This window comes from Diadema setosum, chromosome 2 (genome assembly GCF_964275005.1).
Source record: "Diadema setosum chromosome 2, eeDiaSeto1, whole genome shotgun sequence".
Taxonomy (NCBI): Eukaryota; Metazoa; Echinodermata; class Echinoidea; order Diadematoida; family Diadematidae; genus Diadema; species Diadema setosum.
The window spans coordinates 2403110-2416697 of NC_092686.1; the positions used below are offsets into that span (position 1 = coordinate 2403110).

The 13588-nt window shown below is 34.8% G+C and overlaps 1 protein-coding gene across 1 annotated transcript; it reads right to left on the reverse strand.

Moving 5' to 3' along the window:
• Positions 1-10438: 10438 nt before the first annotated feature.
• Positions 10439-12510, reverse strand: LOC140238881 (uncharacterized). The gene is made up of 3 exons (XM_072318781.1): positions 12395-12510; positions 11888-11949; positions 10439-10824 (listed from the first exon to the last, which is right to left on the reverse strand). The coding sequence occupies exons 1-3, from the start codon at positions 12508-12510 to the stop codon at positions 10439-10441; spliced, it is 564 nt and encodes a 187-aa protein (XP_072174882.1).
• Positions 12511-13588: the final 1078 nt, after the last annotated feature.

Consider the following 13588-nt stretch of genomic DNA (forward strand, 5'->3'; position numbering starts at 1 on the left):
AATAATAATAATAATAATAATAATAATATAATAATAATAATTATCATAATTATTATTATTATTATTATTATTATTATTATTATTATTATTATTATTATTATTATTATCATTATTATTATCATTATCATTATTATTAGGGGCCTATTGTTATTCATCATAATATATTTTTTTTTAAAAAGCAATTCTCATCTCTTCTGAGCTCTCCATTAATTTCATGCCAAATTCTAAATTTGCTAGATCATGTAAGTTGGAAAACAAGTTTTACCACATGCTTTATGTCTGCTTTTAGTTATGTTTGCCACAATACCTTAAAAATATTCACAAAATATCTGTTCATATGCACAATATGATGGCATCCACACGACGTCAAGATACCTATTTTAATGCAGTCAATGCCATTATGTGTAGAAAGTCTTTGTGTATGATCTTACCATGAAGTTATAATGCCTTATAGGTAAGATACAGTAATATCAGTAACTGGCTAGATGTGGTAGAGATCAAACTTGTGTGATAGGAGAAGTTACCAGAAGTTGTCTTAAAGTAAAGTGATGGTATAGTATTGGCCAAGATGAGGATTGAGCTTATTCTTTTTGGGAGATACACATGTACTAAGAAACTACCTATGAAATGTTACAGAGCTCACAATTCTACGAGGAATTAAAAAGTTTCTTTGATGAAGGCGGTTTTGGAATGGTGGAGATATCCAAAACACAAACTAAAGCAAAGCAATACTAATAGAAGGTGGGTCTCACCTTTTATTAGGATCCCTTTGTTTCAGATACCTCAGCCATTTCACAAACCAATATTCATCAAATAAACTCTGAATCCCTCTTTGAATTACATGCTTTTTCATATTTCATAAGAGATTTTGCATTATCTTACAAAAAAGTTGGAAACCTGAAGCCTCATCTCAACCCAAACTATACCACCCCTTAAGAATGTAGGAGAAATATGTATGTGATAATGATTTTAGCCATTAGTTGTATACTCCAGTACTCTTGCCTTTCAAATTTCTTTAGGCATACATGATAGAACAATCAACATATTGGAAACACAATTCAAATATGCCAGGGATATAGGCATCACAGTTTTATTTCTGTTAAGAAATGAATAAAAAGAGGTTCTCAAATGAATGTTGTACAACTGCCAATGTGAGATATTGAAGCTTTCTCATGATTACATCTACTACAATTAAGCGAACACTGCATAATACATTACTACTATTTGCAGCCACAAGACTTGCTGTCAAAGCAAGCTTATTTCAGAAGGCAAAACGGAGCCCAAAATGTGAAATAAAAATGTGCTGAGACTACCATTATAGCAACAGCTGAAATCATACAACTGATTGGTTATTGCCTGCTGGCTATTGCCATACTTATTACACACAATGCAAGTCATGGAACAGATATAGCATTGGCATTTGAAGCACACATCCTGAAATCAGTGTACACTGATGTGAATTAAATGTGTACCGGTACTTAAGGGGAAATCCAGTCCAAATATAAGTTTGTGTGATAAGAAAGAGTAAATATTACGAGTTTAATGGTATGATTTTGATCAAAATCGGATGAAAAACAAGGAAGTTATGACATTTTGAAGTTACAACCTTAACTTACAAACTTATATTTGGACTCAATTTCCCCTTTAAGTTCAATAAAGTTTAAAATAGACAATCATGAAAGAAACTGTAGCTTCACTCTTTTTCAAAAACATGTTGCCAATTTCAGAATCATTTATAAAGATGGCGACTAAAGCTTTTGAATATTCTGCAACCAAAACAAAGCTAAGGGAAATATGAAAAAGATAGGGGCATTATGTGAAAGAATCTTTTTCTTTTTTACTTTTTCATGAAAGACTTAAAACAATTAAAGCTCTGAATTGGAATAAAAAAAAATATATACAACACAATGCACAGAAAAACATTGTTTTGGGAACTTCATTCAATGTTCAAGTTGACCATGACCAGAATAAAATAAAATCAACCAAAGATAACTGAAACAGAAACAGAAGTTTCAGTAAAAATTAAACATATGACAAGAATTTGAAAGCTGATCGCATTAAAAAGTGATACAGTGCACTCCCGTCATAACGAACACAGTTATAGCAAAATTCTGGTGACAACAAAGTAAAAATTAAGGCAGTAACATTATCCACTCCTTGTCTTTTGTATTGTCTAGTCATTCACATAATTATTATCAAATTTCAATATAACGAAAGAAAACTGCTAGTCCAGAACACTTTGTTTCAAGGGGAGTCCACTGTTTTGGCTGTAACCACATCTTTTCTAGCAATTTCAAGATGATGTAATTACCTCACAACTCTCCCTCTGGTTTGTTACTGAACAGCTCATAAAAATATCTGGCCAGCAATTGGCAACTACATACATGTAGGCATAATACTGAGGTTATGTCAGAACTATGACGAAAGATTTAACAGTTACACATTATTACCTCCATCAAGGGAGGAGGTTATGTTTTCGTTACTGTTGGTTTGTTTGTCCGTGTGCAAAATAACTCAAAAAGTTGTGAACGGATTTGGGTGAAACTTTCAGGAGAGGCTGAGAATGACACAAGGAACAGATGATTAAATTTTGGATGTGATCCAAGAATTCTTTTGGATTTTATGAAGGATTTCTGGTCCAGGGCAAGGCGCGCTGCACAGCTGGCATTGATGATGTAACAAAAGGCTTCTATTTTGGGAAATTGGGCAATTTTCAGCATGCATACATATGGGTAGAAATCACTGATCTCTACAGAAGAACAAGATCAGTGGTTGAAATGAGCTGCTTTCGGGGGAGGTCTGCGCTCTCAGAGTGCTTCTCTTCGATTTCATATGAAGGGAAATTTAATGAGGGTTCGTGTGCAGGCCAGTGGAAGACTGTGAGACAGTGAAACCAAAAAGTCTTCTAATTTTCATTTGTGACTGCTATGGATCACTGTTTTGTGACAATGTGCACTTTATGAAATCCCACAATTTATATAATTGTATGCCCTATTTTTATCAAACTCCACTTGTCTATTTATTTAATTTTCTCTACTTATGAAAGTCAATTTGAAAATGGACTAGATCTGCATTGTAAATAGAAACATGCCATCAGTGGTGCATTATGTCACTGGAGTAGAAGAAGAAAATACACAAGTGTTACATCAGTGAGGCACAGTACCATTAAAGCTTACAACAACAATGTGTCAACTGAAGTAACATGATTGCATAGTTTTAATGACTATACAAATTGAAACTGTGTTTACACAATAATAATGAATTATAGCATGTAGATTTCTACATGAAATGCTTCATTAACAAATACATTAAAAGTTATTACTGTTTAAGAAGAGCACAAAATGTACATCAGCAGTGTTGTTGTGTTTTTTCCCCATGATCCTGACACCATACAATGCAGCCATGCACTCTACGGCCCAATCAGTCTCAGCCTGGAATCATCTCAAAAGAATCACTAGGCTTCTGTACTCCATGGATTAATGTTGCAAGGTATTTAATACTATGATAGATTACATAACAAAATAAAACGTAACCAAAGATATACATCTATGTTTGTATACATTCAATAATTCTCTTGAAATTAAAATATCTCTTCATATATTTCTTAGAGGTTTACACTTTGCAGAGAAAATTTGCTTTGCTTTATTCATTGTTAGTCTTGAATAGGGAACATATAAAAAATTGACAACTTCAAGAATAACCTTTTTTCAATCATTTACATGTACTCTTGTTGTAAATATTGTTACATAATCATTGTGATTTAAAACTACTTAAAAAAGATTGGGTAAAAGTAATATACATAAGTATTCATTTTTCTACACAATTGCAATTTGAAAAATAGACATAGTACATTTGTAAAAATCTTCACATTATATCTGGGAAAAAGGCATAAGTTCAGTGAAAACTGCCTGAAGTTCTTCATAGAAATCATGTAGATCTATAGTCAGAGATAGATCCATGATAAATATTTCACAACTGGAGTTGTTTCCATAACAGTACTGTACCATACATGTATGTTTATGTAAGGATACATTAGTAAATAAGTATCTATTAGTAGCTGTCATGAACAACCTAATAAGCACATAAAAGGTAGAAAAATAGTACAGTACATGTATACATCGCAGCAGCATTCACAGGAGAAGTATTGAGGAAAAATTTGTAGTACATTGTATAAGAATAAAACATGGCTTGGCTCTCTTTATGGCTTCCAGGCATGTCTCTATATCATATCTTATGCCATAAGCAACCTGCTGGGGGTTCACCCAAGGTTGACTAGTAATAGTCGGCAAAATAAACATGTATAACCCAGGCACATTACCACACAAAGACTCAATTATCAGATCAAGGAGCTGGTGTGGAACACCAAAAACAACAACAATAACAAAAGAAAATCAAATCAAATCAGGGACACAGTCAACACAGATACAAAATACTTCCTTAAATCACAGCTAGACCTGTTTGTCTGCAGTGTGCAGTCCACTGGAATGCCTTGGCTTTTTGGATATTCACACAATCACTATCAACTGTCATACATAATGCATGTACATGTAAGTTCATGGTCCTTCATTTATTCTACTATTATACACTAACATTATCATGGACATATCTAGTAGATGCTGTGGCTAGCTAATAATACATTCAAATAAATTTTGACTATTTATCACTGTTTTTCAGGCAACTAATTCTCTACTTATGTCTAGTCAGCATATTAAATAATAAATAATAATGCCCAAAAGAATTCTACTATACAAATCTTTTTTCCCCTCAAATTCTTTTTTCCCCTCAAATTGAAATACATGTAGCAATATCTACAACAGCGTTACATAAAACTTGTTATCAGTGACAAGAGCCACATTTCTGTGACAAATTTGCTCTTAGCCAATCAGATGCAAGGATTTCAGTAGCTTATAAAAACTATGACAACTGATAACAAGTTTTATGAAACGGGGCCCAGGTACCATTACACAAGCCATAACACAAATCCCTGTGTGAAGTACTAGAGAATGAAAAAGAATCCAACTCACATCATACATTGGATTGCACTCACAGCACTCCCTCATAAACACTTCAGCCTGGTTGTCATTGATCATTGCACACACGGTAAACTCCACCTAATGAATATTTTTAGCTTCCTGCCATGTATTCATTTACACACCTGTTATATAATGAGGTACATAATGACACACATATCTATCAATAAAGAGAATAACAAAAAGTATCAAATAATGAAATAGCTCTAAAAATGTTAAGTATGTGTTCAATAAGTTTAACATTTGTTATTATGTGGAGCAACAGAGATATTATTTTAAAAAATTGAAATCATTCAAAATTCTAAAGCTGAAAATTGGTTAAAGGTATAAAAATTCAAGACATTACAAATGCACAGTGTCACTAGAACTATAAAATTCTCAAGCAGACAAGCATGATATACAGTATAATAGACCATTGATTTGATTTGATATGTAAACATTTGAACAGAGTCATACATGTTACAAATGGTCAATGAAAAGTCAAAACACATCAAAAGAAACACCAAAGCTTGTAGCCAAGATGTGTTTCAGAACTCAAATCTCATGAACAAACAGACAGCTGGGGAGATCATTTGTGACCAGGCAAAAACAGAATGAAATGTGTAATGGGTCATTACATTATTACATGTACATTTGCAGATACAAAACATCAGTTAGACTGGAAAGGTCAATCTTTTGGATAAAGATGGTAATTGAATGATGAGATAATTGTGTATCACCAGAAAATCTGTGCACTATGGCATAGATCACTGTTCCTGGCCATACTTTTGAATGGATGCATCAAGTTTTGGGACCAATTTTGATCTTTTTCCTAAACAGCATGCTTCAGTGGGGAAGAAAATTACTCTCCAAGACATTCTATGTTACCAATCTACTTTATGGGCTGCTGTGCCAGGTTAATGTTCTCTCACTCCACATGTTACAAGCCAGTTTCCTCATACTGTAAAAGTGGACATTTTCATGTGACTAATTGTGACCGTGCAGCACAAAACGAACAAAAAGTCGCCAGACATGGATTTGTAGTTAAGGTCAGATTCTGAAAGAGAAGACTCTAAGCTTTAAAATGACATACATGTATAACTCAATCCAAATGGACTCTCCTAACCTATCTAAATATTGGAAAGAAAGTACATACCCTGGATAAGTGTGAACTGAGAAAAGAGGCTCTGAAGAACAGGGTCTATTCAAGCGTTTAATCTTTACCAAGCCACGCTAGCTGTGCAATGAATGGACCCAATAACAGGATGATAACCACAAGAGCAACAACAATGAAGGGATTAACAGATTAAGCTTAAATTGTGCATGCCTTATTAACACATGTTGATGATAAATGCCAACTTTCAAAGCAGTTGCGTTATTCCTTCTAAAGTTATTGGAGTTGAAAGTGATGAGCATGGACAGGGTTTTTAAGAAATGAAAAGAGGACTCTTCGAGAAATACCTAATCACACTATTCCACTAAAAAGTGTTCCAAAAAAACTGCTGATAACCCCATTTCCTTTTTGTTTTATGATCCAAAACTTTAGTATGATGTAGAAGAAGACTTACTCTTTCAGAAAATAGGACAAAGACAAGGTTGGCTAGGTAGACCTATTTCACCTGTTTTCCGTTCTCACACGAAATCGGTGCGTGCGACTTTTTGTTAGTTTTGTGATGCACGGTCACAATTTTTCGTGCTCAGCCGGGTATTAACTTTACAATTAATCATAGATTTAATGAAATTGATTCATGCTCTCATATTCAAATCACCTCCAACTAAATTGTACACTTTTCAGCTATTACTCATATCAATGACAGTGTTAACTGATGTTTATTCTTTGAACTACATGTATTAAGGATCAAAAGTGGGGAATGTTTTCTGTATCACCTAGTATGTCTGCATTTACAGATTATATACCTTTTTGGAACTTCCCTTCTAAGATCGCTCTTTGGGATACATGTAGATAGCTCGAACAATGAGTAAAAGTATTGCAAATTGTTTTAGAAATTGCATTGAAATCTATTACAATGGTTTCAGTAGTCCCTGAAACAGTTCTATGACAGAATTATTCAGTCTTAAACAGAATAATGCATGCAAAACAGGCAAGATGGTACACAGATTATGTATTTATAATGAGATAGTGTATTCATTTTTTTTTTATTGGCTGTCTCTAGGTTTCATGAGGTTTTTTTTTTTGTAATTATGATCTGATTCATCCATATCAAACAGATTATTGATATCATCATATAGGACCTCATTAAACCTTAAACCCCCTAGTAGTTAAACTTCTTGTCATCATCATTTGCATACAATTATACGTTTTATTCCAGTAGCGTATCTAGGGAAAACGGCGCCCGGGGCAAGCGCGAAAATTGCGCCCTTAATTTCTGAAAAAGTTTTCAAACCCAACCCCATCCCAGTAGGCACTTTAAAAAAAGTCCACATGATATGCTTTTTCAAGCACTTAAAAGGGGTCTTTTGAGGGTAATTCAAATGTAGAGCTGAAAATGTAATATATTTCAGCTTACAAAACATGGAATTCTTGTCATTTTTTGTTATCAAATCTTACAATTCTAATCAGGATATAGTGACGGCCTTAAAGATAATGATTTATACCAACAAACTGAGGACTTGAAAACTACTCTAAATTAGTACGCGCCAGTGAGCGGAAATTTGCATATTTCCGCATCATCATCACGTTTTGTTCTTATCTCTTTTTTTTTGGATAAATTTTGGCGAGCGAGCCGAAAATTTTTGTATTTCAGCTTACAAAACATGGAATTCTTGATGATGATGATGAAACAGCATTTGTATGGCGCCATTTATCTGTTAGAAACATTCAAAGGCACCCAGCTCCTAAAAAGTGTCACACATCATTCACAAAGATGCCGGAAAAGATGAGTCTTCAGTGCAGACTTGAATGTATTGAGGCTGCTGCAATTCCGAAGGCTCTATCCCCATACATCTTTAGGCGAGTATTGGGAACATGGAGTGTCATTTTTTGTCATTTTTTGCCTATTAAATCTTTCAATTCTAATCAAGATATATATAGTGACGGCCTTATAGATAACGATTTATACCAACAAACTGAGGACTTGAAAAACTACTCCAAATAAATACGCACGAGTGAGCCGAAATTTGTATACATGTATTACCGCGTCATCATCATGTTTTGTTCATATCTTCTTCTTTTTTTGTGTGTGATAAATTCTGGCAAGCGAGCGCAGCGAGCAAGCCGAAAATTTTTGTATTTCAGCTTACAAAACATGGAATTCTTGTCATTTTTTGCCTATTAAATCTTTCAATTCTAATCAAGATATAAATAGTGACAGCCTTATAGATAACGACAGGGGTGTATCCAGGATTTTTTCTGGGGGGGTCGTAATCAAAATTTTTGGACCTTTACCTTTGCGAGGGAGCGGAGCGACTGAGCGGGGGGAGGGGGGTGTCCCCCCTCCCACAGTAGGGAGTTTTTGAATTTTATATCTTAAAATGGGGCCATTTGGTGCATACAAAAGTTGACTTTTTGGGCTGGCAGTGCGGCTTAGAAATAAGGTAAATGATGGCATATTAAAACTAAGTTACGAAATTTACGAGGTTTTTGACAATTTGCTGGAACACCGGTCACTTTTTTTCCCTGTTGTAGGCCTATATAGAGTAAAAAGCCCTCAAAAAACAAATTATGTCTTTTACAAAAAGTGGACCTTTTGAAAATTTGGGAGGGTCGTACGACCCTCCCGACCCCCCCTTGCATACACCCATGAACGATTTATATCAACAAACTGAGGACTTGAAAGACTACTCCAAATAAAAAATACGTGCGAGTGAGCTGAAATTTGTATATGTGGTGATTGACTATCAAGTGGTGTCCCCCACTAAATTTGCATGTAAATTCTAAGTTTCTCTCATGGTTTCATGTGCAAAAGTCATGCCTTTACAGTGATGTAGCAACTGGTCATTAAAAAAAAAATAAATAGAAATAGATTTGTCATACAATTTATATCAAAGCAAAGCAAGCTTGGCATTCCTCTTCAACTTTGCTCACTATTATGTCCAGCTTAACCCTAAAAAGACTGGGGGGGGGGGGCCTAAAAGGCCCCCCCCCTCGACATTTCGCGCGATTACTCTGCAACACGCAATGCTCTCGCCGCGATGCTCTATGACTTTTTTCTTTCTAGTTTCCCGCACATTTTGACACCAAATTTGTGACGCCCGGGGGTACGGTTCTGAAGTTACATAACTTTTTGTACATGCACGTGAGGCCGAAAATGGCTCAAAAATGTGATTTTGTGTACAAAGTCAATGCAAATTGAGTTTTTTCACATGGTTCATATAAATATGCTTATTTTTACTCTCAATGGCTAAAATTAATTTGTTTTAGGAGTATTATGCTTCAAAGAGTGTCTGCCACAAATTTTGTTAAAAAAACAACAAAAACAAAAGGTCGAAAAAACAAAGAAATACATAAGAAATTCATAATACTATAAAATAAATAAGAAATTAATTTTGATACCAAATTTTTTTTCAAGTACATTTGCTAAGAATGCCACAAAGAATAATTTGACCAAAAATGAGCACTTTTGGAGCTTTATTTACTGATTTAGATCAAAGAGACTGATTTCTTGCATAAATTAGCATAATTAATCAAAATAAAATAAAAGAAGACTATTTGGTACAATTTAAATATACAATCTTGTAGATTACATAGCACACTACCATTGTGCAAATTTCCGCGGCTATCACGCGATCCACGGCCGAGATCTTAAGGGGGGGCCCTTTAGGCCCCCCCCAGTCTTTTGAGCTACCAAAATAGCCCAGTCTTTTTAGGGTTAACAGAAATTTGTAGAAGTTATATAGATTGGAAACACAGAATTCTTTCTCAAAGCATGACTACCTTCGTGTCTCAGAATATCGTGGTACACAAGGGGTTTCCACCATGGCAAATAAAGAGTTAAGAACTGGTAACAAAATTCAAAAGATGTACACAAAAATAAACAAAAGCTCCTGAAATAAAAAATAATAATACATGTTAATGCAAAATTGAGGAGTGTATAAAATTTGCATACATTATGTTAAATAAACTGAAGATCTAACATGACACTTTTTTTTTTTCATTGTTTGCTGTGCATTGGTAATGCCATATCTTATCCATACTTTCTTATGGCAGGCCTCACAATCTTAAAAATTGACTCTTTGTAATTGCACACAATGGAGAGACTTACACATTTCTTAAAAACCAACATGATTCAATGTTGATTATGCATCATGATTTGGTGATGTATAAATGACCCTTCAGAGGGTATGACCTATTTTTCAAAATTACTAGTAACAACATTGTCCTCAAATAACACCTTCATTGATGTTGACTGCTGAGCAGAACTTCGAGATGCTTGAGGAATTATTTCTTTTATTTTCAAATAATTCTCAACCTACAAGGCATACAGAAACTCATACACATCTTCACCCAGCCAGTCAATTTGCTTGCATGCTCTCAAGAGTGATGAGGTTGTCGCCGCTCTGCCATTTTTGCATTTCCACATGTGTAACATTTCAAATGTTTGGTTTAATACCCTATCACGATAGTTTGCCTTGCACTGAAAGATATTTGCCTTGGTGAGGCCTAGGTAGAGACCGAGGGTCTCCCAGTGCTCCCCAAGGCCCTTGGCAAGCTCCATCAATTGTATGTCAGTAAGTACCAAGTCCGGTTGTCTAGGCTGGCGAGCATCACTAGGTGGGTGGACAGAAGAGCCAGCATGGAGTGTGGCACCTATTGCTTCAGAAGTTTCCATCTCCGAATCGTTCCTGTACTGACATTCTGCTCAAGAAGACAATACGAATGTACAGATTTGAGAAATAACTATCAGTACTCACATACACATGTCTAGTTGATCAGGGGTAAAAATGCCTTCAAGACTTCAAGCCTTCAAGATATTTTTGCAGCATGAAATTTTCACAAACTGTCACTGGCATGCAATGCACAGGGTGTAGACAAGAACTTTTGTGTGCATTTTAATTTCTCGAATCTTGGCTCTCATTAAATTCGCTAAATTAAGATGCATGCAAACATTCCTTGTTTTCCAGTTTTGCATAGATATGGGGGAAATAGTGAAATTTTAAGAATTTGACCATGACTTTGACCTTTCATTTGACCTTCAAGATACGCTTACCACAAAATTTATCCAATTCAATTCAATTCAAATTTTATTTCATTTTTCAACAAGAACATATACATACGTATTACTTTCTTTGGTAACAGAGAACAAGGTACGAAAAACTATGTGTAATGAAAAGAGTATATACAATAATTGTGGAACCTTATAGTAATTATACATTGTCATGAGAACTGAAGTGATCAAAGTAAAATAAATATATACAGAATGCATTGAAAAATGAGGGACCCGCTGAAAAGATAACGAACGGAAAGAAGGAAATATGGATGGATGGGGGGCCAAGATGAAAACTTAATGCCTCCCTCGTGGTGCAGACATAAAAAAATACCACTAACTTAATCACTCTTGAGTTTCAATGATTTCATACATTTATGATTTTTTAAGTTGGCATTATGGTGGCTTTTTATTTATTGATTGATTTCTTTTGTTTCACAGAGTTAAGATATTGATCACTACAAATTTTGAAAACAAGATAATGGGAGTTTACTGAATTCATATGCCAGTGGTCCAAGTTGACTTGAAGACTAGTAGTTATAAAATTGTACTATCCTTCAGGACTTCACGTTGATCTTGCCACAGCTGCAGTTACTGCCTATGTTCTACATTAGGGTCTGTCATGAATGTAATATGTAATATAGTCTTTATTTCATACCGATCATTAGCCAACACTGAGTAAAAAAAAAAATTGTATCCAATAACATCACATACCTGCTCTTAGTGGTATTCCAAGATCCTTCTCATTTCTTGCACATTCTGGCATTGTGCCAGGACTAAGGAAAGGAAGGGATAGAGGGGGAGTGCATGAGTGAAGGGGAGGGGGACCCATGAAGGACACATACAAGCAAGAATTCTATTCAGCTCACCAAGCAGATGTTACAGCTGGAAAATGTTTTAACTAAATTTTGGCAACCTTTCATCCCCGTCATTTCAATTTTATGAGTTTTATAATAATTTCTACCATCTTGCCATCACACGATAAAATTTGGAGCAAAAATCATTTGATACTGTAAAACAGGAATGAAAATGTTACAGCATATAGTTCTCCTTCACATTTTCAAAAAGGAGAGAGAGGGGGATAAAAATAGTTCTTTGGTTTGATTGCAAACTGTCCTATAGCCATTCAAAAAAAAATGTGTTTCTATGGTCATGAGATTTTTTAACATTTTTTTTTAAAAGAATCAAATTTGCTTTTAATTTCAGTAAATATTTACTGACCTATTTGATGTTATGTTGTTATCATTCATAAGTGGTTGTGGTGTTCCCTGAGCTTCTGATAGCTGCGATGTTCCAGTCTGCATGGTATTCCCACATTCTACATGGACTCCATTCATCTCGGGAGACTGATCATCAGTTTCTTGATGTTCACAGAAAAAAAGGGGAGATCAAAGGTGTCAGATCCAAATGCAGTGATGTCAGCTAATAACTTTGGTACCTCCAAACCTTTCAACTGTACATTCTGCATACTTCTTTCTGTCTTTTTTTTTTTTTTTTTTGTTTACGAAAGCTTCACATATCTCTATTCTCTATTTAGTAAGATCTTCCCAAAATACTTTGAAAATGTAGATTAGAAAATAAGCAAACCCAAAGCAATTTGATCCCCATGCATGATGGTCTTGGATGCCTTCACAGTGACTGCATCTGAAAAAAAAATGCTCCTTTGTTAAAGGAATTGTGTGCATAAGGTAACCCACTCAGCTTCACCTGGTAGGGTTTATCCAAACTTCCATAGTTACTGCCTGCAAACTATTCTGACTGACGCACAAAAAGACATGTGCATCATCTGTATTATATTATATTCTTGCCAAAAATCTATTTTTCTGTCATACTATACCCGATGGCAAATCTACTGGATGCATTTCCATTTGGCTTGCTATCGATGAGGACCCGAAAATCATGCATCCAGTATTTGCTGGATGCATGAAAAAAATTCTGGATGCATGATTTCTTAGCCATGCATGGGGTAATACATGTATATTATGTATCCAGTTTCAAGAAAATTCCAGAAGGCATTGCATAAATGTGGAGGAAATCGTGAAAATTTGAGGAGATGACTTTGATCTTTGACCAATGACCCAAAATTTCCTAGATAATCACTGCCAGTCAGTACATGTATATATACAAGTTCCATGAAGATAACTTGAACCATTTGCAAAATATGGAGGAAAAAAGTGATATCTTAACATTTTCACTTGACCTTTGACCTCATGACCCAAAAACTCTCTTTGGAGAATTTTTTATTTGGTATAGTACATATATACACTAAGTTTCAAGTAAATACCTTAAGGCATTGCATAGATATGGGGGATACAGTACAATTTTGAGCATTTAACCATGACCTTTTGACCTTTGACCTTGAGCATGTGCACCCAATCAATAAACATGCCAAGTTTCATTAGGATACCTCAAACA